Source organism: Thyridium curvatum (genome assembly GCF_004353045.1).
Source record: "Thyridium curvatum strain D216 chromosome Unknown NODE_7_length_750237_cov_83.650653, whole genome shotgun sequence".
Lineage (NCBI taxonomy): Eukaryota > Fungi > Ascomycota > Sordariomycetes > Thyridiales > Thyridiaceae > Thyridium > Thyridium curvatum.
This window is the reverse complement of record NW_022156762.1, coordinates 692,994-713,920: the sequence shown is the minus strand read 5'-3', so window position 1 is coordinate 713,920 and position 20,927 is coordinate 692,994. Positions and strand designations below refer to the sequence as shown.

The 20,927-nt window shown below is 55.1% G+C and overlaps 2 protein-coding genes across 2 annotated transcripts; one reads left to right on the top strand and one right to left on the bottom strand.

Moving 5' to 3' along the window:
- Positions 1 to 9,060: 9,060 nt before the first annotated feature.
- E0L32_001940 (uncharacterized protein) lies at positions 9,061 to 11,134 on the top strand (the record flags this gene model as incomplete). Its single annotated transcript, XM_031136074.1, has 3 exons — positions 9,061 to 9,857; positions 9,916 to 10,613; positions 10,728 to 11,134. 3 exons carry the CDS (start codon positions 9,061 to 9,063, stop codon positions 11,132 to 11,134), a joined length of 1,902 nt encoding a protein of 633 aa, XP_030990076.1.
- Positions 11,135 to 18,407: 7,273 nt separating this feature from the next.
- E0L32_001939 (uncharacterized protein) lies at positions 18,408 to 20,704 on the bottom strand (the record flags this gene model as incomplete). Its single annotated transcript, XM_031136073.1, has 4 exons — positions 18,408 to 19,480; positions 19,538 to 20,091; positions 20,155 to 20,325; positions 20,382 to 20,704. 4 exons carry the CDS (start codon positions 20,702 to 20,704, stop codon positions 18,408 to 18,410), a joined length of 2,121 nt encoding a protein of 706 aa, XP_030990075.1.
- Between the last annotated feature and the right edge of the window lie 223 nt (positions 20,705 to 20,927).

Genomic DNA, 20,927 nt, shown 5'->3' with positions numbered 1-20,927 from the left:
CTTTACCCGCCGCAGCAAGCATCGCCAAAGGTTCCCGCCGGATGACGAAAAAAGACGGGGGGCCTCCTGCTCAAGAGGAGGACGGACACATCCTTGTGTGTGTCGTTCAGGACGGTCAAAGCTATTCAGCCACTCCCTTTTCCGCTCACCTCGCGTCCTCGAGATGCGTGGAGATGCCACTCGTCTGTCTCCACTTGCTATAGCAGTGCCATTTAATGTTATGGTTGAAGCTGTTCGGGCCTTCTAGCCCGCTGACAGGTTGGCGTGAAGAGAATGATGCTTGATCTCATGCCGGGGGCTGAATTTGATAACATGTCGCAATGCACACGCTCTCCACATCAAAGAAGACGAGCCTTGGCACAGTCGACAGCAAGAGCTATCAGGCTCCCTGATACCTCGTGTGCAATGGACCACTGCAACATGCTGGAACATGGCTGTCTCGTTTGATATGTGCCATGATTTGCATATGCGGTCCTGCACACCTCGCAAAAGGTGGGACACTCGGCTCCCCGGGATAGCTTGCTGAGTATAGTGGTCTCTAATGATCTCGTGAGTATCGGCGAGATATTGCAAGTGTGGTGGGCCTTTGCTCGAGTGTTCTGTATGGCCGAAATGTTGTTTCCTGATGGTGTAGAGACGGGCGAGGACAGGAAATGCGGCACAACCCCGACCTCAGCCCGGAGAACCACGTGCCAGTATATGCTAGCAAATTGGCTCTCATCTATGTCGATGAAAGCTTCTTCACATCGTTGTCCCAGGACTCGCAATGGCGAACTGGTCATGTGGCACCCTGCTTGTCCTTCCCAGTGTTGTCACAGTTGAAGCATGCAGAAAAGCCTTCCAGGGCCGCATTGGATCGGAGCTTGAGTCAAAGCTAACTAGCCATGCCGTGGGATATAATCAGCATCGTTCCCGATCAAGGCCACTGCCGGTTCCGTAGAGCAGAGTCTACCGTACGTCAGCGTTGAGATGAGCTGCCGAGACTTCCAGGCAGTGTACACAAAGGGCAGTTTCTGAAATGGATGCCATCAAGTCATGCCCTCCAGCTTCTGGCGGCGCCTGGCAACGAGTCCGACAAATGTTGATAGAGCCCTGGCTGTCACCTTTCACGCTTGGCTCTGAACGCGGCTTGATATTAAAACTTGCCTGGTGCATGGTGTTCGTTGTGTGTGGGGACTAGGTGGCAGCAAGCAAATCGAGCCGTTCGGCGTAATTAATTGGCTCAAGACGCGGAGTGATATATTGCGGCCAGTTCGACGGACCAAGCATAATCGGCTGGGTTGCTTATCCGCCGTGCTGGAGTTTTGGTGACTCATGACGGATCGTGAATACAATTGCACGGGTGGTATGTGTCAGAGTGAGGTCAAGCCTGTCGAGCAAGCTTCGTTGCTGCCGCGCCCTGCATGGTGATGTTGTATGTACCTGAGACTCTAGCCTGGTCCGGGCCAGTAAAGGAGCTTGGCCTGCCGCTGCGGCCAGGAGCGCTTGGGTGTTCAAAAGAAATGCGCTGCAGGCAAGTACCTACAGGCGAAAGCAGGGCATCGTAAGCAAAACACATCGCGACCAGTGCTCTGGCTGCCACACGTGCCTCCGGCGACAGTGGTGTGACCATAGCCAGTTTGCCGAGCCGGCTTTGTGCCGGCATGTTGCGTGATGGAGGGGGGCAGTCCAATCCGAATGGCCGACGAGGGCATCATATTCTGCCCCGTTGGAACAGCCGCTTGCATGAAGCGCGAGCAAGTGGGAATCCCACCCAAACCCGACTCGGTGACTTGCGAGGCAGGTGGCAGGACGAGGTGCTCTGGAAGTGCTACCCAGTCTTTCTGGTGTCGATAATTTTTGTGTCTCCTGCTTCTGAGTTCAATTAATGAGAACAGACTGGAATCGGGGGCCGTACGTGCTCCCGCCAGTCTAGGCAACATTGATGTGAATCAGATAGAGGGAAGGGAACTAATGGGAACTTACCCTCGAAACTATGAAAAGCTTGACCCTCCGTTCCTCGTACCATAGGAGACCATTAGAGAATAGGTGCTTTGAATAGTAGACAAGCTGTATCCCATCTCGTGTCCGGCGTCCCGGATGCGAAAGGGGCAGCTCGCAAAGCAATATCAAATATCAAATAGCAGGGCCCCTGTTTCCTTGGATCTGGTCTAGCTTCTAGATACAATGCATCACGAGCATCTTACGACGCGCCAGCTTGGTTCAAGACAGCGCAGACTCAGGCGTATAGGTGGACTAAGGGAGACAAGGCTGGTGCGTGTGACTGAAATCAACCGTGACTGTGTCTGCCACAAAGAGTGCGTTGACAAGGAATAGAGTTCGAGTTGTAAGAGGCTGAGCACCGGGAGATCCTGAATCAGGAATTCCGACGACCTAGGCTGAAGGCATGTCTTGAGGTGCCAAACAATAAACGTCTCAGACTCAGAATCGGGTTCGGGATCTTGAGCTTGCGCATTCCGTCTTATCACACCGTATGATTTGTGATCACAGAGGCCGCTGAAGTAGAACTGCACGAAGAGGTTTGCCTTAGTGAAGGATATGGAAAAACATTGGCTGGCTGCAAAGCGGGTGTAGGGGGGAGCGGAGGCTATGAAGAGTTTCAACGAGTTCCTCGCCGTGTTGCTAGCAGAGTAATTATCCAGCCTTGACCGGGAAAGGAAAGCAAATCTCGGAGAGCTTGCTTCGGACCAAATATGAAGGATTGCAGTTGTGCCAGAGTCAACGTAGTGAGCAGAAAACCATCCTGGGAAGATGCCGCTGATTGTGAGCGGCGAAGGGTACCGGAGGATGCCAAAGATATCAAGAGAGTGGGAAGTCAGGATGAGCACAGGGATTCCAGGTGCCGACAAGAGCACTCCCTGGTCGCAGCTGTACAGTTGCTGCAGGTGGTAGCCGCCGACATGTGAAGATCCTCCGGATCGCCGCCCACAGTTCGACACTGGTACCAGAGATCGGCAGCGGGTGGAGGGTTGACGAGCACAGCGGTTGCATATCAGTGAAAGACTGATCCTCGAACAGATTCCCAGACCTGGAGAGTCTGTGCTATCAACCTTTGAAGGTGAACATGCACCTGGGCCAGTCCAAGCTTTGGCACGATGCATGCAAGGAGCCGAGAGAGGAAGTGCGATTGTCAGAAGCCTCTCGGCATTGTGGCAGTGACGCCACAAGAAACGCCTGAGTCGGCACCGAGCCTGAGGATCTCCGACTCAATCCCCATGGGGGAGCCGTCCTCCTGTCCGGCTGAATGCATCACCCTGTCGAGTTCTGTGAGTGAGACCAGAAAAATGCGGAAAGAAAACATCAAAATATAAAACGAAGAAGACCGGACTCGACAGAGTAGAATAGCGAGCGTTCTGCAACAAACCTGAATGTAAAGGACGGACTTGCAGTGCATGTATATACCGTATAACTGCTTTGCCTCACTCAAGGCTGGCTGGATGGTATCGCCCCCAAGACTGGTGCTCATATGTGCAGCGGGCAGGAAAGTGCGTACCTTCCTCGACTGACCTCCTGCATGCATGCCTTACTGCGCAGAAGAGAGAAAGAGGCAGGCAAGTACCACAGTCACTTTGAGGGGAAGACTTACACGCCATTTTGGGCAAGTGGCCCAAATCACCACATCAGGCATGCACCTGCCACCTCGAGAATGCCGTAGTGTGTGCGTTTTCTGCTTCTCCGTTTCACCATGGCGGATCGACCCTGCCTCGTCCTTTGTGTCATTGGTCGCAGGCGTTGATGCTCAAACATGTGCCCTGAGTAATGTAGCTACATACAGCCCCGGAGGTATCTCGTACGTCGTACGTTCAATGACTTCCAAGATGTAAGAGGTAGTTACTTCATTTGAGCGCCCCGCAGAATTTAAGGTTGGTCAGAAGGAAAATTAGAGGCAGGGTTCGGGTCCAGGACTGGAAGTACTTGTAAAAGGCCTCCAAGGGAAATGGGTGTCGACAAGGAAGGATCTCAAACCTCGCATCACCCTTTAATTTCCTTCCAACACACCCACCCAAAAAAAGAGCCGTCCACCACCAACATCTCCGAGACGAAACGCTGATGAGTTTCTTCTCTGCCATGGCCCATTCAATTGGCCTCGGCCAGGAATAGATCGCGATGCGAAATTCGACCTGTTTGACCCAGTCGACTCGCTCCGGCTTCGTGGCTTTGATTCTGCGAACACGAGTCCTCGGGGCAAAACATGCAATGCTTGCCATGTACAACCCAGAGATGCCGCGTACCTGCATCCTCATCTCACGACTCCCGTGGACCAGTGTCTCACCAACGCAGGTCGACCACGCCTAGCCTCTCCATGGCATGCATGGTCAGGACAGCAGCCGGACAAGGACAAGGACCGGCCGTCACGCTCATCACCACCTGGCTAGTAGGACAGAACTGCCTCTGTTCAGCCAGGACAAACACACACTGAGCTGCATAGGTACATGTCCTTAACTAGTTACACCTCCAGGACCTGATGCAACTCGAGTCTTCTCGCGGCCCGGCTGCTAGAGTTTCAGCACCTAGGCCTAAGCACATGGCTTCACTTCACTTGGCTCACATCATCATGTCTGGTACGGACATCAAGCTGTTGATAGCGTTGACAATTTCACTGGGTTCATCACTTGGGTGTGACACGGAAGCTTTTCAGGATTTAACGTCCGTCACGGTCGACTCCTTGTGCTCACCACAGTCATCATGAGCACAGAGTCAATTCTGACGTCTTCCCCTAAGCTGTGCACCATGCACGCCACAGCACGTCCGGTGTACGATTCTCTCGAGTTTTCAGCATAACTACGGCTGCTCCTGGGGCGTCCATAGAGCTATGATATACATGTGTAGGAGCTCTAGAGCCGTGAAAGCTCCGATTCCAAGGAACAGCATCCAGATGGGGAAATCGAGGATTGAGGAGAGTCTGATGATGTGGGGGTTTCTCGGTTGGCCGCGATCCTCTAATTACGCCGTGCCGCGCTTTTCTGGCCGCCAATTGTCCGTACTTGATTCTCTTGGCCTTTCATGCCTCGCTGGAGATGGACGCACCGTTTTGGCAAGCCAATGACAACAAGATCGAGCTTTGCCCCAGTTCCGACAGCCGGTTGTCTCAAATTTGCACCTATCCAGGTGTTATGTCACTCTTAGCACAAAGCGGCTACACCGGCCATACCATACACGCATGGTGGTCTGCTCCAATGAATCTAGAATCTCGATCACGGGCAATGTGGTAAACGGGAGGGGCCTGGTCGTGATCTCCTGAAGAAACACCAGTCAACGAGGTAATAACCAATATCAAGAACCTGGGCACAAGCCAGCCCTCCACCACAACCAAGGCATGCTGTTCGAGAACATTGTGGGTCTCATCTGCAGACCCGTTGGGTTGTTACAGATTATCTTCGGACCTGCAAGGCACCCCGAGCTCTTATCGTACCAGACCGCCCAGGAGAGGAGACATACACTCACTGAGTCCATCGAAATTACCTGTACAGACGTACCTGGTAGGCAACGTTAGTCTGATCTCATGAGACGGGCCACTAATGTGCAATCACTGACCAGTAGGGCAGAACGGTACCAGTGTGGGTTGGGGCTGCCCCTGCCATAATTACGATGCACCTTCTCCACGCCCTACAAATCAAACGCAGCGAGTCGGATTGCTTTCTTTCTTGCCGGCCAGACCGTATTGGGTCTTCCATCCCGCGTCGCCGTTGGACATGTTGCAAAGTGGGTATTTATGTGCTCGGGGAATCCCTGTGGCCCATTCATTGGATTGGGACATCTTTCTCACAACCATGACCTCTCTCGCTGAAGCCCAAAGCAGACAGACCGACGACGACTTATGAAACAGTGGGCCGCATATGGCCCCTGTCTGGGGGAACGACTTCCCGTACCTGGATGTGGCACACAGAGACGAGGCAAAGTGCGAATGGACAATGCGTACCTGCGAGCCACCATCAGATCTCCCGCGCCGCATGTGGTCAAGCCACACGAGAAATGAGATCTCGCGCTCTACATACACGCACCCGACACCAAGAGGAGAAGACTGCCACCGCCTTGATTCTCGGCTGATCCTGCCAGCTCGGCCCTTGCAGGCTCTCAGCAATTATATCGCCGGCCTGCAAGCAGAATTGGCACGATGCAACTTTGCGATGCACGACACCTTGCCTGCGCCATGATAGCACTAGCCCGGCCAAGATCTCTCGGGGGATTGAGAGATTACTAGACAACCCAGTGTAGGATCAGTCTCGTCCCCTGGGCACATCTTACCCACACCAGAGAAGACTTGCCGTCTTAACTCTACAGTGACCATGCCGGAGTGACACCAAACCCCACCACAGCCTAGCCCTGCCCGTTTCTGCCCAGCAGGTCGCACACCATATCAGCCTACGGCTCCGTCGGCGCAGCTTCCCACGACCCCTACACCAGCCAACTCGACGGATGATGCCACGATGGCTGTCTCTTTTGAGCCATATACCGCTCCAGTCGGTATTGAATCCTCTGGGGTTCGCCGTGATATGATGACATACATGGTGCCACACTATTCCAGATGCCGTTCCCAGCTCACGTCCCATCCTCGGGGCCAGCCGTCAGACGTAGGCCGTGATGTGTCAGGCCTTGACATGCCCAATCTACTACTCCAAGCCGGAGGGTCGAGGGCCGGCGCAACACTGGTCTCTCGGGACTCCCAGTGAAACTCTACTGTGCCTAGAGGACACAGAGAAACTTAGAGGCGTCTGCTGCTAGCTGCAGAGTTATACCGAAGCAGATGTCAGCGAGGACAACGACACCGCGCGCGCAAAATCAGACAGGGCCTACGTGGTAGGTATTTCGCTTCCAGCTTACGGCTAGAATTGCCAGACTCGCGCGAGGGTGTAGCATTCGGAGTAGGTAGGTAGGTAGGTCGTGCCTAGACCGTTCAACTGCAAGCTTTCTCATTACCCTTGGCCCTGGACAGGGGTGCAAGATCTGCCCAGTGATCTTCCCATCATCCCCCCTGTCACCACCCTGCCCACCACCCTGCCCACCACCCTGCCAGGGTTTGGTAGGAAAGTACTTGCAACCTCGCCCGATTTCCCACTCCCCCACATATACCCTTTGCGGCAATGGCAGTCTATCTCTCACAAGCTCCGCTTATGGTCTTCGAGAAAGACAATGGTCAGAGTCTGGCAGTACCTACCCAGCCAGCGCTTCGTGCCTGGCCTGACCCCGAGCTTGCGGCAGTGGCTCACCCCTGTCGATATCGCACGGCCACCTGCGTATAGGCTTTTCTCCCACGGAGTACACCCCATACCAGAGAGGACTGACTACTCACACCTCCCTACCGTCGCAGAGAGCGACACACCCTTTGCCGAAGTGTGCCGTTTCCCATTGGCCTGTGTCTGGAGCAGTCTCGACAACGGTCATGCTTTCATCCGTGGAGTCAACACACAAAGCTAATGTAAGAAACAGCCAATGAGCAGGACCCAGATATCCCAGCCGACCTGCAATGCTGTTACCCTGTTTCTCTCCACCCTCCGAACTTCATCTTCTCTTGCACCAGCGGCAACCAGGGGATAGCCCATCGAGACTGGCGGCTGGGTGACATGGGTCGACTGAGACTTTGGCCGAAGTACCTGGTCCACCATCGGGCCTGCTCACGGCCTTGTGGTTCTATGAGACCCAGTCTCGAGCTGGTCCCAGGTCGGATGCTTGCCCCGGTCTCATTGGTTCTCCATCAGGCTTCCCTTCATCATGTTCAGGTCCAGGGCATAATGCTCTCTGCGGACACTTGCCGGGCCATAGCATTGCTGGGGGATGGTTTCTCAAATCGCTGCCCACCCATATATCTCGGCCTGGTTCGCACGTTGTATCGTCGATCTGGCGGGGGGGGGGGGGCTAGCAGGTGTCAGTGTTGGTTCTGTGACCCTCCCATGACACGGCATTAGCCATTCAGCCGAGAAGCCTATGGCCCAGGTTTCTGTCATATACCTCTCTGCCTTCTCAATTCGCACCCTACAGAAACGGTGCTTGTGGCTCAGCATTTCCCTGCTTGGAAAGTCTGATATTGCTATATGTCGCTGGATCTCACGTTGCGGCTTTTCCTCATGCGACAAGCCTTAAGGCCCTTTCCCAGAGCGGCACCTCGTCGCTATACACCATCCCAGGTCAGGTACCAGGTACGAACCGTTTCCTGTATTTGGTCCTCAGTAGGCCTATCACCTCTCTGCGATCGCCCGTGCAGGCCATGGTCTGTATTCGGATGCTAAGTCGACATTTCTCCGCTTGGATGGGCGGTACCGATCGGTATTAATTCCACCTCTGTCGTACTAAAAGGCAGGGTTCGAAGGCGGTCTTGCACCCGCTACAGCTACCCTTCACGTCTTGTACTTAATAAGGCTCCTGGGTACTGGAGAGCATCTAAGATCCATCGGCCTTACTCAAACGTCCTTCCACGCCCTGAGATCTGGACCATATAGCTGGTGTCCCCGGGGCCTGAAGCGAGCCAGACCTTGTCCTGATCAACTCGCCTCCCAGAGGGGTAGACCTTGTTAACGACACTGCTGGACACGTCGATTTTCTTTCCAGAACGACAGGGGATCAACAGTCGTCTTCGTCGTGTTCTATTCACAGCCTCCTGCTTCTTCCTGCTTCAAAGGCTGGGTACCTACAGGTCTTGGAGTGCCGTCTATCTCGAAACGTTCAACCAAGCGCGGTGATTATACGCTTCCAAGCACGTAGACGACAACTGCCAACACCAACCTGGGCGACTTCCTCATTGTTGTTCCTAGCAACTAGCATCTCCTCCTAACTCTGCGGCTGAAAAGAAGTTAAGGGACTGGTCGCGGCCAAGGTCAAAGATCTGCACTGAAACCTACGAGCCACCACGGGAGCCCCAACAAGCGCTGTCATCTTCATTGAAGAAACACTCGAAGTTCTTGAAACGCCCTTCAATGCGGTGACAGAGGTTTTCCTGAAGTCGTCAGTCCAACAGCTCTCGGAGTCGAATTTAGGGTGCCGAACCGTCGGTTCCATCTCTGAACGATACGTCGTTGCAGCTTCTTGACCACAGCCAGACGCTACTCGCTGATAACACCCTTTCCAATGCTTGTTTCCAGGCACAGCGAAAGCGAGCAGAGTCTTTGGTCCATCAACAAGTTTGAGGCCACTTACCAGCACAAGTCCACATCCAGTCCACGCATGTCGAACAGCTTTGAGACCCCGTTGTCGACACAGCCCGATTGGCATGGGCAATACTCGTTCCTCCCACCTGGAGAGAACATATTCCCCCAGTCCTACGATCATGTAACCTCGTCCGGTGACAACAATCAGGCGCAGCCGCGATCGGCGGCTGTCGATGGTGGATTGGATATCGAGGTCAAGAACGAGGGTCTCAGTCATCGGCGCAGCCTCGATCCGCTTGGACTGCGCCAGCAGAAGCCACCGACGCCGATTCAGGACCAGTCTCAGTCCCACGGCGAGGCCTTCGCTCAGAAGGCTGCCGAATCTGTCCACGAGGAGTCTCTGCTGTCTTCGGACACCCCTGGGTTGTCCCTCACCTCAAACCCACTCAGTTCCGTCTCCTCGGCGGGCCAAGGTCCAGACATGTCCTCAAATCATGGAGGTGGTGATATCCTGGGAAAGGAGGAAGACGAGGACGTGATCGATGACGAGGATATGGTCGAAGGAGAGGGCGATGTCACTGCCCAACCCCAGACTGCCGCAGAGCGCACCGCTCAGCGAAGAAAGATGAAGCGGTTCAGACTCACGCACCAACAAACCCGTTTTCTCATGAGCGAATTCGCCAAGCAACCGCATCCGGACGCGGCACATAGAGAGCGCCTGTCTCGCGAAATTCCCGGGTTGAGCCCACGGCAAGTCCAGGTCTGGTTCCAAAATCGGTAAGTCTCCCTCCCACGCTTAGGTGCGTCATGCTCAGCTTTCTAAACCTTGATGTAGCCGGGCCAAGATCAAGCGTTTGACAGCGGACGACCGGGATCGCATGATCAAAATGCGAGCTGTGCCGGACGATTTCGACAATGTGCAAGCGCTACATTCTCCGTACGGTGCCGTGCACGGACTCGGGACGCCATTGACTTCACCCATAGATTTTGGAGCTTCATCCTACACAGACCACATGATGAGACCGCTGATGGTGGATGTCAGGCGGTCCGACGGTGACGAGCATCTGTCGCCGACTGGTCTAAGTCCAGCCTTTGGGAGCATAGGATTCAATCCGTCTGCGACGATGAGCAATCCCGACATTCTTTCTCCGCTTTCCCCCACTTCCAATGATCGGTACGGATACTCGAATCACTTATCGAACCCTCTCGGAGGATCGCGAACCTCGAATCCTTTTGCTCGGCAAAATAGCCTCGATACAGGGATTTCGATGCACAATCCTCATCGTGGCCAACAGATACGCCCTTTACAGCCGCTTCAACTGAGGGAAACAATGTCCAGATCAAGATCTGACAACCTTCAGTCACCCCTGAGGTCCAGCATGTCTTGGAAGGGGGATTCTATTGACTACACTACCTACCAGGCAGGGGGTGGGAGTCCTCAGCTTGGCGGTCGGCAACACTCGCTGTATTCAGCTGAAGGTCTTGGCCATACGCCAACCAGTATTGGTGGCTACGAGTCAAGCACCTATTCTGGTGAGTTCCCAGAATTATTTTCTCAATGTTGGCTCAAAAAAAGCAAATATTGACATCATTTATGTAGGTTCGACCGTACAGTCACCCACGCATATCAACTACCCTGGCTTCCAGTCCACTGGGCTACAACAAAGCCCTCAAGGACGCTCGAGACTACGCGCCGCATCGGCCACTCTTCCTCTCGGCCTCGATATCCGAACCCAGTTTCGCTCAGTGGGGGCAGGGCACGGGATGCCATCTTCGGCTCACTCGCCTACGAGCAGGCCAACGTCAACGTCTCAGCTCGGAGTGACATCAAGCTACACGGCCAGCTTCCCGTCTGCTCCTCTGACGGCGCCGCACGATTTCTCGCTGCCCCGGACCCCGGGCTTCAGGTCTTCTGGGCAGGACTATACCATGCCCCAGATGAGCGCGCCCATCGCGCCGCCGAACGACTTCTCCCAGGCCTTCCAGGCGAGCATGTCCGGGTCCTCGAGCACCGCCAGGACGCCGATGCGCGACACGTTTGGGGGCGGCGGTAGCACCTCGTCGACCGGAGACCGCGGTGGCGACGACTTCTCCCAGGACAGCCTGGGTGCGGGCCTCAAGCGGAAGAGGAGCTTCACTCTGCCGCAGAGCGGGCTGCTGGGCGGGACCTCGGCAGGAGCAGCAGGGGCGGGATCTGCGTCTGCGTCGAACTCTGGGCCGACGTACGGCAGTGCGACGTAGGGTGCTGTTGCAAGCGCGCTTGCCTGCCTGCCTCTGCATGAGGAGTTTTTTGTCTGTGCGCCCCTTTGGGTTGCATACCGGTCTGATTCCTCGCCTAGTCCTGTTCGGACTACCACGTTACCGATTCGGGTAATCGAGCGAGGTCTTCTCCAAGGAGAAAGAAATGATGACTTGTTCTTTCCTTATGTCACTCAGTTTATCTTGTGTGTTTAGGCGACTTATACGGGCGGGTAGGGAAATGGAAATTGGTCTTTGGTTTTTTTGGCTTTTACAAGGGTGATATCTTCACTTCTCGAGTCTATGGAAATACCCAATGATGGTTGTCTTTTTTTTGTCTCTTCTTCTCCTTCTCCCATTTTTCTTTCTACCACCCCGTTGATCATCGAGGTGATCGCCAAGCCGATATATTTGTGTCCTACCATTCATCTTTACATTTGTCAACCTCGCGGCGCGCTTGTACCTTTTTCTTCTCACCCATCTTCTTCTCTTCACTTCTTGAAAAAGCTTTGGCGCTTCACCTTGATACACCGAAAACCAGAACCAGAACCCTTTTTTGTACCGAGATATATTGACTATTCAGGGTCATGAGAGACGGATATGACAGATTTACAGAACGATATATTGGGGGCGAATACACGAATCAAAACAATGAACAAACCCAGTCGCAGCCTCACAGTTCCTACTCTTATCATTTCTACCGTGGATAATATTGGGAAACGAGATGACGTCCTTTTTGGCAAGCTCACAGGCGACTTGTGTCAAGCGCTCTACTTTGATTTCTTGGGGGAGAGAGCGGAAAAGGAAGCAAGGGAACCACAAGCAACCTCGCTTGTTGATGTCGACAGAAACACCACACTCTTGGGCAGCGTCGGTGGGCCGATGCAGATGGGCAAAGCGAGGGGCCAGTAGAACGGCGAGAGGTGGATCTAGATGTACATAGGAGCGAAATTCTACGAGGCCTGTATCGGCAACGCAGGGAAGGCATGCCGAGCATGGGACTAAGCAGCATTGTCCAGTCAGTCAGTCGGCCTGCACGGGCTGCATGATCTCACAGGAAGGTCGAGCGAGCGCAGCGGGCTGGCCGAAGGCTGGGGACGATGAGTGAATCGGTCTAAACTCTATGAGCCTTCTCCCTTCCCGCGCGTGCATGCAAGTCGTTTGTCTCCTCTGCTGTGGGACCATTTCCTGCAAGTTGTACACCAGCTTGCTGCAGAGAGGCATTTTATCAATCAATCGAGACCTACGTACCGTTTGACAGCACTTGGAGACTCCGCCTCCCAGGCGATAGGAAGTCGTTTGTCTGTTCGCGCTTTCAGGACTCCGTAGACTGCCATTGTGTCATGTGGCTAGCTGTGCAAGCGGCCCGATCTGGTCATCAAGACGGTCAGTGCCCTCTGCACCAGATAACTAACAAGCAGGCCTGCATGCTTGGTCCAGTCTTAGCCCAAGGACGCAGGGGTGATGGTATGGGACTCCCGCCGACCCAGAAGCGATAAAGAATAAGCCTCAAGCTTTCATTTGCCTCCCCGATACCAGCCAAGTGGTCTGGTCAATCTCGGTCTCATTACAATGTTCTGGCAGGCTTGGGTTTCTTGGTCGTATTGTGACCGTTTTCAACGTTGTCCGTTGCGTTATGGTTGGCTGCGGCTGGCGCCGGCTTCATCTCGGTCGTGGGAGGTTTGGCCGTCGCTCAATCTCCCGACACCCAAACTTTGGGTCTTTGGCGAGCCACGACACACAAACGCCCAAAACCGCATGGGCTTCTTCGGCATCTACCAAGACCCCGTTTTTCGCTAACTGGAAGAAGAATCGGCACGAGATAATCACGTCTCGATCGAGCTTGAACTGGGAGACTCAACTCGTCGATCCACCACCACACCACACACCAGCCGTAATAAACAGGCGAGTCCGACTCCTGGCGTCTCGCTCGTCCCTTTTCTTGGTAGTCGGCTCGCCTTTGACAGGCTCTTCTACGAGTGAACCATGGTGCGCCCGGTGGACGCTTCTCGAAGCTATGTTACCCTACGTTACCCAGACCGGGAAATTCAAGCGTCGCCGGCCCGGCTCTTTCGGTTCGCTGGCCCCCCCCCTGACCATGGCGAGATGAGGAAAGGATGGGGTCGATCATCCGGGGGAAAATGCGTAGGTTAAGCAGACCGCAACCTTCTTGGCTGCTGCTGCTGAGGTAGCAAGCCGGAACGAAATACCAGGGTCCCTCCACTCCTGCTGCGTCTCTGGACACTGGGAGCGGAACTGGCCTTTGGCTGCTGTGTCGGTGACATAAAATCAACCCCGAGGGTGTTTGGTACCGTCCATCGAGAAGGATCTGCAAAGCGAAAGATGTCTTGGCGAATGCGACCCTTCGCCCTCTCTTGTCTCCATACGTACTTTCTTCCTCACCTTGACTTGCGCTGCTAGTTGCAGAGGAAGCTTTGGTGCTACTTTCTCTCGCTTGCATCTTGGGAAGGATCTGCGGAATTCAAGGCGAGTGGGGATAGGCTCAACCACCGTTCGCGATGCGAGCTTGGACGGGCCTTCTGCACACCGCTCTACGATATCTAGGCCCATGCTATCACTTTCCAGTCTTTCACGAGAGGACTGGATCACATCTGAGAATGAGAAGAACCGGCGGCTACAATTGGAAGCCGAGAGTCACGGCCAGGCAGTTGTAGCTACGTCTTCCACAGCATCATGGTTTGGAATACGGGCCAGGCCATCGCGTGCCCTTCTTGCTTCAGAGCAAGGTTGCCCACGATAGAGGAAACGCACGCTTGACAAGCTCGAGGGATGGCGACCCGCATGCTGATCACTGCTAGGCCGCTGCACGGTGCCATATCGCATGGCGGACACGCCTGGGGCCATATGCCCTCGCGGAGGAGGAGGCTGCGTGTTACGCGAGTTCCAGGAGCAAGCTGCAAGGGTTGGGCAGGTGAGAAGAGGGGTTCGATCCATCTTGTCCGCTCAAAATGTGCCGGCAGACTTTGTTGTGCTCACGTTGTGACAAGTGGCTTGTGCTTTGGTACGACTTTGCCGAAGGGGGGACAGGGGCGAGGCATGCTCTTTCTCTCCCTTCCCCCCGCGGACTGTATTTCGAATAGGCTCATGCCTTTGTAACGCGTGGAGGGAGGGAGGCCGGGTACGCAGCATGTGTGCCCCCCCAAGGCCACAGCCCCATGTCTTGCCTTGCGGAAGATCTATCTTGGGACTGAGATGACTCTGTGGAACTCAGACGTATCGCACGTCGTGGCTCGTAAGCCAGTGGCACAGCAGCTCTGTGCGATGGTTTGGGTCTGTTTCGCCGAGAGCCTGCCCATATACGACTGGCTCCTGACTGCTACCAGGTGGCGGGCTCCGTTCGCAAATGCAAGGGGCTTTGGACAAGTCTTTTTTTGATGGGCAGGGAGGTGGACGAAAGCTCGCGTCCGCGTATGATACTCTTGCCACCTTTGACACATGCGGGCACACAAATGATATGTCTGTCCCGCAACACAGGGCCTCGGACAGTACTGTCCGATAGAAACGTTTGGTATTATCGCGTCGTCTCTTCTGTGAAGATCATGATATGGTGCACGCCAGAATGACTGACTACTCTGTTCTTGACTGGTCAAGTACGCCACACGCTCGGCGAGGCCCGACTGTCGATCGAACCTGTTTACTCGTTGCCGACAAGAGAGAAACAGATTCGGAGCTTCTACAACGGGGCCCGCCTTGCCAAGCTTACACAGGACAGTTCAAAACATAGGCCCTGGTCCGGCGCCCCTGTGATGCCTAGCCATGAGGCTAAGGGGTGGCCGCATGGTATGTGAGGCTGTGAAGGAAACCGAACACCGATGAGTCGGGATGAAAAATCTTACGTCGGGTTGTTGTAACGAGTGAAGATGTACGCAGCCGGCCGAGACAACCTTTTGGTCGAGCAAAGATGCAAGAAGCCGAAGTTGGCGGACAAGTCTTGTATCTCGTGTCAACGGGTACCTAGACTCGGGAGGGGTGAGCATATCAAGAAAAGGGGGGGGGGGAAAGGAGCTTCAAGATCGCGGTAACATGTTAGGGTCTGATGATGGAGTTTGCACAGCGTTGCAGAGGTCCATGGGTTCGCGTTCCTGGCAGAGTGGCATCACTCAGCAACTCAGCAACTCAGCATAGAAGCTGGTTCCAGCCCGAGAGCTCGCTATTGGAACCACTGCCGCGCGGTTTGAATGACGAACCAGTGGCTAAAAGAGGTGCAGAAAAGGCGAGGCGGGTGCTTTGGAATACATCCTGGACGACGATAAACTGCACCCTCCGTACCCAATGAGGTAACGTACTCGTCCAGGGCATCCGAATGTCTTTGATAACATCACTGTTGGAGGTAAAAAGAGCCAGACTAGTGCTCTTCTGTCCTAAGCACGAGTAAGCTCGATTAGAGGGACGGCTTCCCGCCACTCTCATTAGAGTCAAGAAAGCAAATCACTGAATAGGAAGGGAACCAATCGCACTGCCCAAGCCACTGAGCATACAGCAAAGCCCTGACCTTACTTGGCAGATGTCCTGGCATCAAGAAGCGAGAGGAAAGCAACTACATTGGCATGCTCTGTGGCTAACCACCGCGATATCGTAACAACTGCACCACACGTGTTCAGCCTGCTGTCAGAGTCTCCTCCCATCCAGTATCTTCCTGGGACCCGGACCATCGTCAAGACAAGCAGAGCCTAGAACAACAATTTTCTCCTGACTGAAGCACGTTCTTTCAACACGGGGTTGTACATATCTGACATTGCGGACAAATCCACACGCCGCCGTGACCTTGGGCCAACTCCAGCCATTACCCGAACCCAAAAAGTGCCGAAGAACGAGATACATCCAAAACCCGGGGGCCGACAATCTACTCGTCTGCGGATTTTACCTGTTTTTTGTCGACTGTCTTGGCCTTTGCTGACAGCGAGTGCAGCAGATTGAGAGAAACCGGGCTCTGTGCACACATTTTGCCTAAACCTACGGTGGCTGGACGGAGTTGCGCGATGTCTTTCCTCGAGACCCCTGCTCAAGCTCAATCTATCTCAGCCCGGATTTCTCAAAGAGCCGTGTATCCAGGACTGGAAGTCACCAGCCGGGGAATTCCCCAATCGTCTTGACCCGTGGAGCTTTTGGCACACGCTCCAACCGTACTAACTGTGGCCCGGCAGCGCTACACCACGATCACTTACAAGTCAAAGTAGTAAGTCCGGATCTTTGCTTCCTACAGATGAGAAATCTTCCTTGTCGATGTTCGTAGCACAATGAATACGTATTATGTGTTGGGGAATCGGGGCTAGTTTGCTCTCCCAGCGGTATGATATCTCTGTCAGCCAGGAGCAAGGAATCCATGACCAGACGTCTTGCTCGTTGACTCGGTCATGACGCAAAACAATTCACCTAAATGTCTGATATGTACTAGTACATCGAGTGGGTAGAGGGGTGTGTTCCTCCCTAGTTGGGTTGAACATCTCGCCTCCAGTCACCAGCCAGGATGGTCAACGCCGACATACATGCACTCACATTCGTCCGTCCACCGGGTCTCACCTACATGATTGTACAGAAAGTCTTGAGTGACCCACGAGCCCGCGCGGGAGTAAATGAAGTCCCCCTAATGTAAGCACCCTGGCTGATGCAGCAGCGAGCTTTGCCAGCCAAGTGACAGGGCATGAGAGTTCTCGACACCCACGGCTGCTTGGCTGGAACTCACCATGTCACCGAGACTCCCAAGGAAGGCCTACTGCCAACAGACGTAGATCCAATACCCCTCTTTCTCTATCCTATTGTGACTTGATGCTATGTATTCATTCGTATTGCATTCTAAAATCGCAAGCTTAGGAAAGGATCGTGTTGTTCTGAAGTGCATTCGCTCCTCATCAAGGGTATCGACGCCCATATGGAACTCGAGCTTCTTCACATCGGAGCAGTGTCAACCATTCACCGCTTCCCGTGAAGTGGTATGCTGGCATACCAAGGATTGTGTCCCAAATACCTCATATCCCTGCCCGGACGGCAGGCTGGACGGCTGACCACCTCAGCGGTGCTTTACTGACTGCCGAGTCTGCCTGCTTATTATTTCATATACAGACCGTTGATAGATGCAGATGGCTGGCATATGCACGACGCATGCTCTACGCGACCCGCCTACAACTTTGGAGCATGGCGAGGTTGGAGGGGGATCTCTTTGATCCGCGAGCACCGACGCCGGCAACGTATCAGCCGGGCCTGCCTGACACCGCTCGTGTTTAGACTTCTTTAAGTTCAAGAGGAGGAGAAGGAGGAGGAGGAATCTATCCACTACTGCGTGCAGGTGGAGGAGGGTTGGGACCGAAATGCCGACCAGCCTGCCGCTGGCAAGGTCAAACAAGTTCTCCCCGCCCAGAGCCCAGCCCAAGCCAGGGGTCGCGGGCGTTGGTCCGGAGGAGGGCAGAGCTTGCGAAGACCGGCCCAACAAACTTCGCTCCTACATCTAACAACAGGATAGGGGAAAGGGGGGAGTGGGAATCCCCCCCAAGGCAGACCGTAGAGTCAACTTGTATTTCGGGGACTCGCCAACATCATGGCCGACGAGCCAACAGATAATGCCAGATATTGACTTGTTAACCTCGCCCATATTGACATATTTTCGTGGTGATGACATGTTTCATATCATGTTAATCAAGCGATATTGTCTGGGCACGGTGATTAATACATGTCTCGCAAGATTGAGTTGTATGGATAAACGAGTTGAAACCCGCCGTGTTGGGGACTCGCTGGACTCGCTGTTGAAGGAGGAAAAACCAGGAAGGACTGGGAACTACTAGTCAAGATAAAAGTAAAGAAGAAAGAACCTGTCCTAATCATTCTCTGGTCTTCTAGTCTCTTTTTCTATTGTAGTTGATGATGACCTGGACCGCAAAGTGGCTGCCTCATGGTGCCGTTGTGACTGGCGATGCCTTCGCAAAATAGCCCTTTTTGGCTCTCTCTCGCGTCCATGAGAGCCCGCGGGGGGCTGTCCCCCTCCGTTGTCGTCTAGCCGTGCTCTACCAAGAGAAAAAGCAAGTCCCTCTCCAAATAACAGTCTGACATCCGTCACGCAGGCCCTTCAGATCTCCCTTACGGTCTCGACGGCTGACCCCGTCTATTGACGCCCATCCTCTGCATCTCGATCGCGACGCCCTCGGCCCTCGCGTCCCGCCCAGCAGCGCTGGCCCTCCTCCTCGTTGTCGTGCCCGAACCCCCGGATGCGCCAGGCGGTGACGAAAGCATGTTCCTGTTCTCGCCCAGCTCCGCCAACTCCTCCTCGCTGCGCCTCCCGCTGCCCTCCACCCGTTCTCCTCCTCCGAGCGCCATCTCGCTCGCCGACGCCGTCGTCTCGCCGCTCCTGAACAGACCTCCTCCGCGCGGCCCACTACGGTCAGACTTGCCGTCGCTGCCGTCGTTCTCGCCGCCGGACCCTCCCACGCCCTCGTCGGCGTCGAGCACGCCGCCGCCGCCAAACGCACCGCCCACGCTCTCCATGGTAAACGGGCTCGCCGTCGGCGCGTCGAGCAGCGCCAGCTCGCGGGCGCCGAACCAGCGGGGCAGCAGCACGGCGCGCACGGGGATGAGCGCGAGGATGAAGACGGGGAACCCGACGGCGGCGACGGTCTGCGTGATGGCAAAGGTGGCGCCGAAGGCGACGAGCTCGACGGCGACAAAGGCCCAGAGGGCGCCGCGGCGGGGCAGGCGGCGCAGCGGGTGCGAGGCCGGGGTCAGGGGCGCGTCGCGGGCGAGGAAGAGCAGCTTGGCCGTGATGCCGTTGGCCTCGAGGGCCTGGACGCCCATGACGAAGAAGAGGCCCGCCAGGACGCCCTGGGGTATGAGGTGCAGGACGTGCAGGAGGGGCCCCGTCATGGTGCCGAGGGTCAGGAGGCCCTGGGCGAGGTTGGAGACGCGCTGCTCGACGACGTGGGTGGCCTTGGGCCGGAAGTGGCCCTTGTTCTCGCCGCCTTCGTCCTCGTCCTGGACCATGCGCGTCACGCAGAGCGACTCGGTGTGGAAGGGCGCTTGGGGGATGAGGCCGTTGGGGAAGGGGAGGCCGAGGATGCCGCCGACGCCCGTGGTGAGGCCCAGGAGGAAGAGATCCCAGTGGAAGCCGGCTGGCTTCTTGAGGGGAAACTCGGTGCCCTGGGCGATGAGGGATGAGACTGTCGGCTGGGGTCAGTGATGATCGGACGGAGCATGCAATAAGGGAAAGCACTCACCATTGTGATCGAAGTAGAAGAGAATGGTAAGTAGGATCGCGAAAGGGATGGCCAGAAAGACATCGCCAACTCCGATGTTCCAAAAGTCGACAAGCCAGCCGCGGTCCACGGTCGGAAAGAAGGCCTTGGAAGTCGGCAGCACCTCCAGCTGCACGTTCTTCATCCGTCCAATGTGGACGAAGCCGGTGAAGAAAATGAGTGTCAGGGGAGTACCGTAGTCTTTGAGGAAGACTCGGATGGGGTGTTTGAAGAGGCTACTGCTGCCAAGCTCACCGCAGACATACGCCACCATGAAGACCATGATGGCAATGAAGATGGAGAGATAGAACGGCTCCTCAGAGCCGAGGCGCTCGAGCACCTGGATTCCCTTCTGGAGATAGATGAAGGCGACGTAGAAGCCAAAGATGTCGCATGGGAACCGGGTGACATATCGCAGCCAGTTACAAGAGTTGGTAACGGCCAGGATCCAGTGGAAGACAAGCGACCAAAGACCGATCCAACACATGAATGCAAGATAGTTGACGCCTGTCGGTTGCATAATGTCGTAGACGGTGCTAGTAACAAGTGTTATCAGCATACGCACCCGTATCCTGTGCTGTGCTAAGGGATGCACATACTAGTTAAAGACAGTGATGGGTCCCGTCACGCCCACGATGACCAGAGGTTGACAGGCGAAGAAGGCAAAGACGACGGCGCCGAGGACGGAGGATAGTAGCACCTCATTCACGCCGTAATTTTCGTGCGTCTTGGTGAACATATCAAGCGAGAATGCCAGGGCTGGGAGGATGCTGTGCCAGTGTCAGTCAGACTGTCTCTATGCTGGCTGACATGGGGTTGGTCTCACTTTGCAAAATACATGTAGATAGTCGCCGGTACGACTCGGTAGTCCCATGCATCTGTCCAATCGCTCCAGTAGTAAGGAGTTCTCCGACGGAGATCGTTAATCATGCCGCGAAAGAATCGGATCTTCCACCAACTCGCCGACTGGGCCCGCTGTGAGGAACCCCCTGCCAGGCGGTCTCGGAGGCTGCCGGCCTCATTGCGAAGGGAGGCAGACCAGCTTCTGAAGTTGAGCCCGGAGCCTCGTTCGGGCCCGGTTCTGTGGCCGCCATGAGCTCCGGGCAGAGAAAGGCTCTCTCCGGCCGACGAGGCTGTGGGGCCGGTCATGATACGGTCTGGGGTAAAACGTGGATGATGAGAGGGGCCGAGTTTGGGTCTGGAAGAGCCTCGCGGGGTTTTGACTCGGACGCAAGGCGAGATTAGAGGTTTGAGGATGCGTGTGAGAAACGCAGCATGTTCTCGATGTTGTCAACGAGATCAATTGGCACGGATGGCCGTTCTGTCGAGCGTGATGAAAACGTTGAGAGGAGAAGAGACTGAACAGAGATAC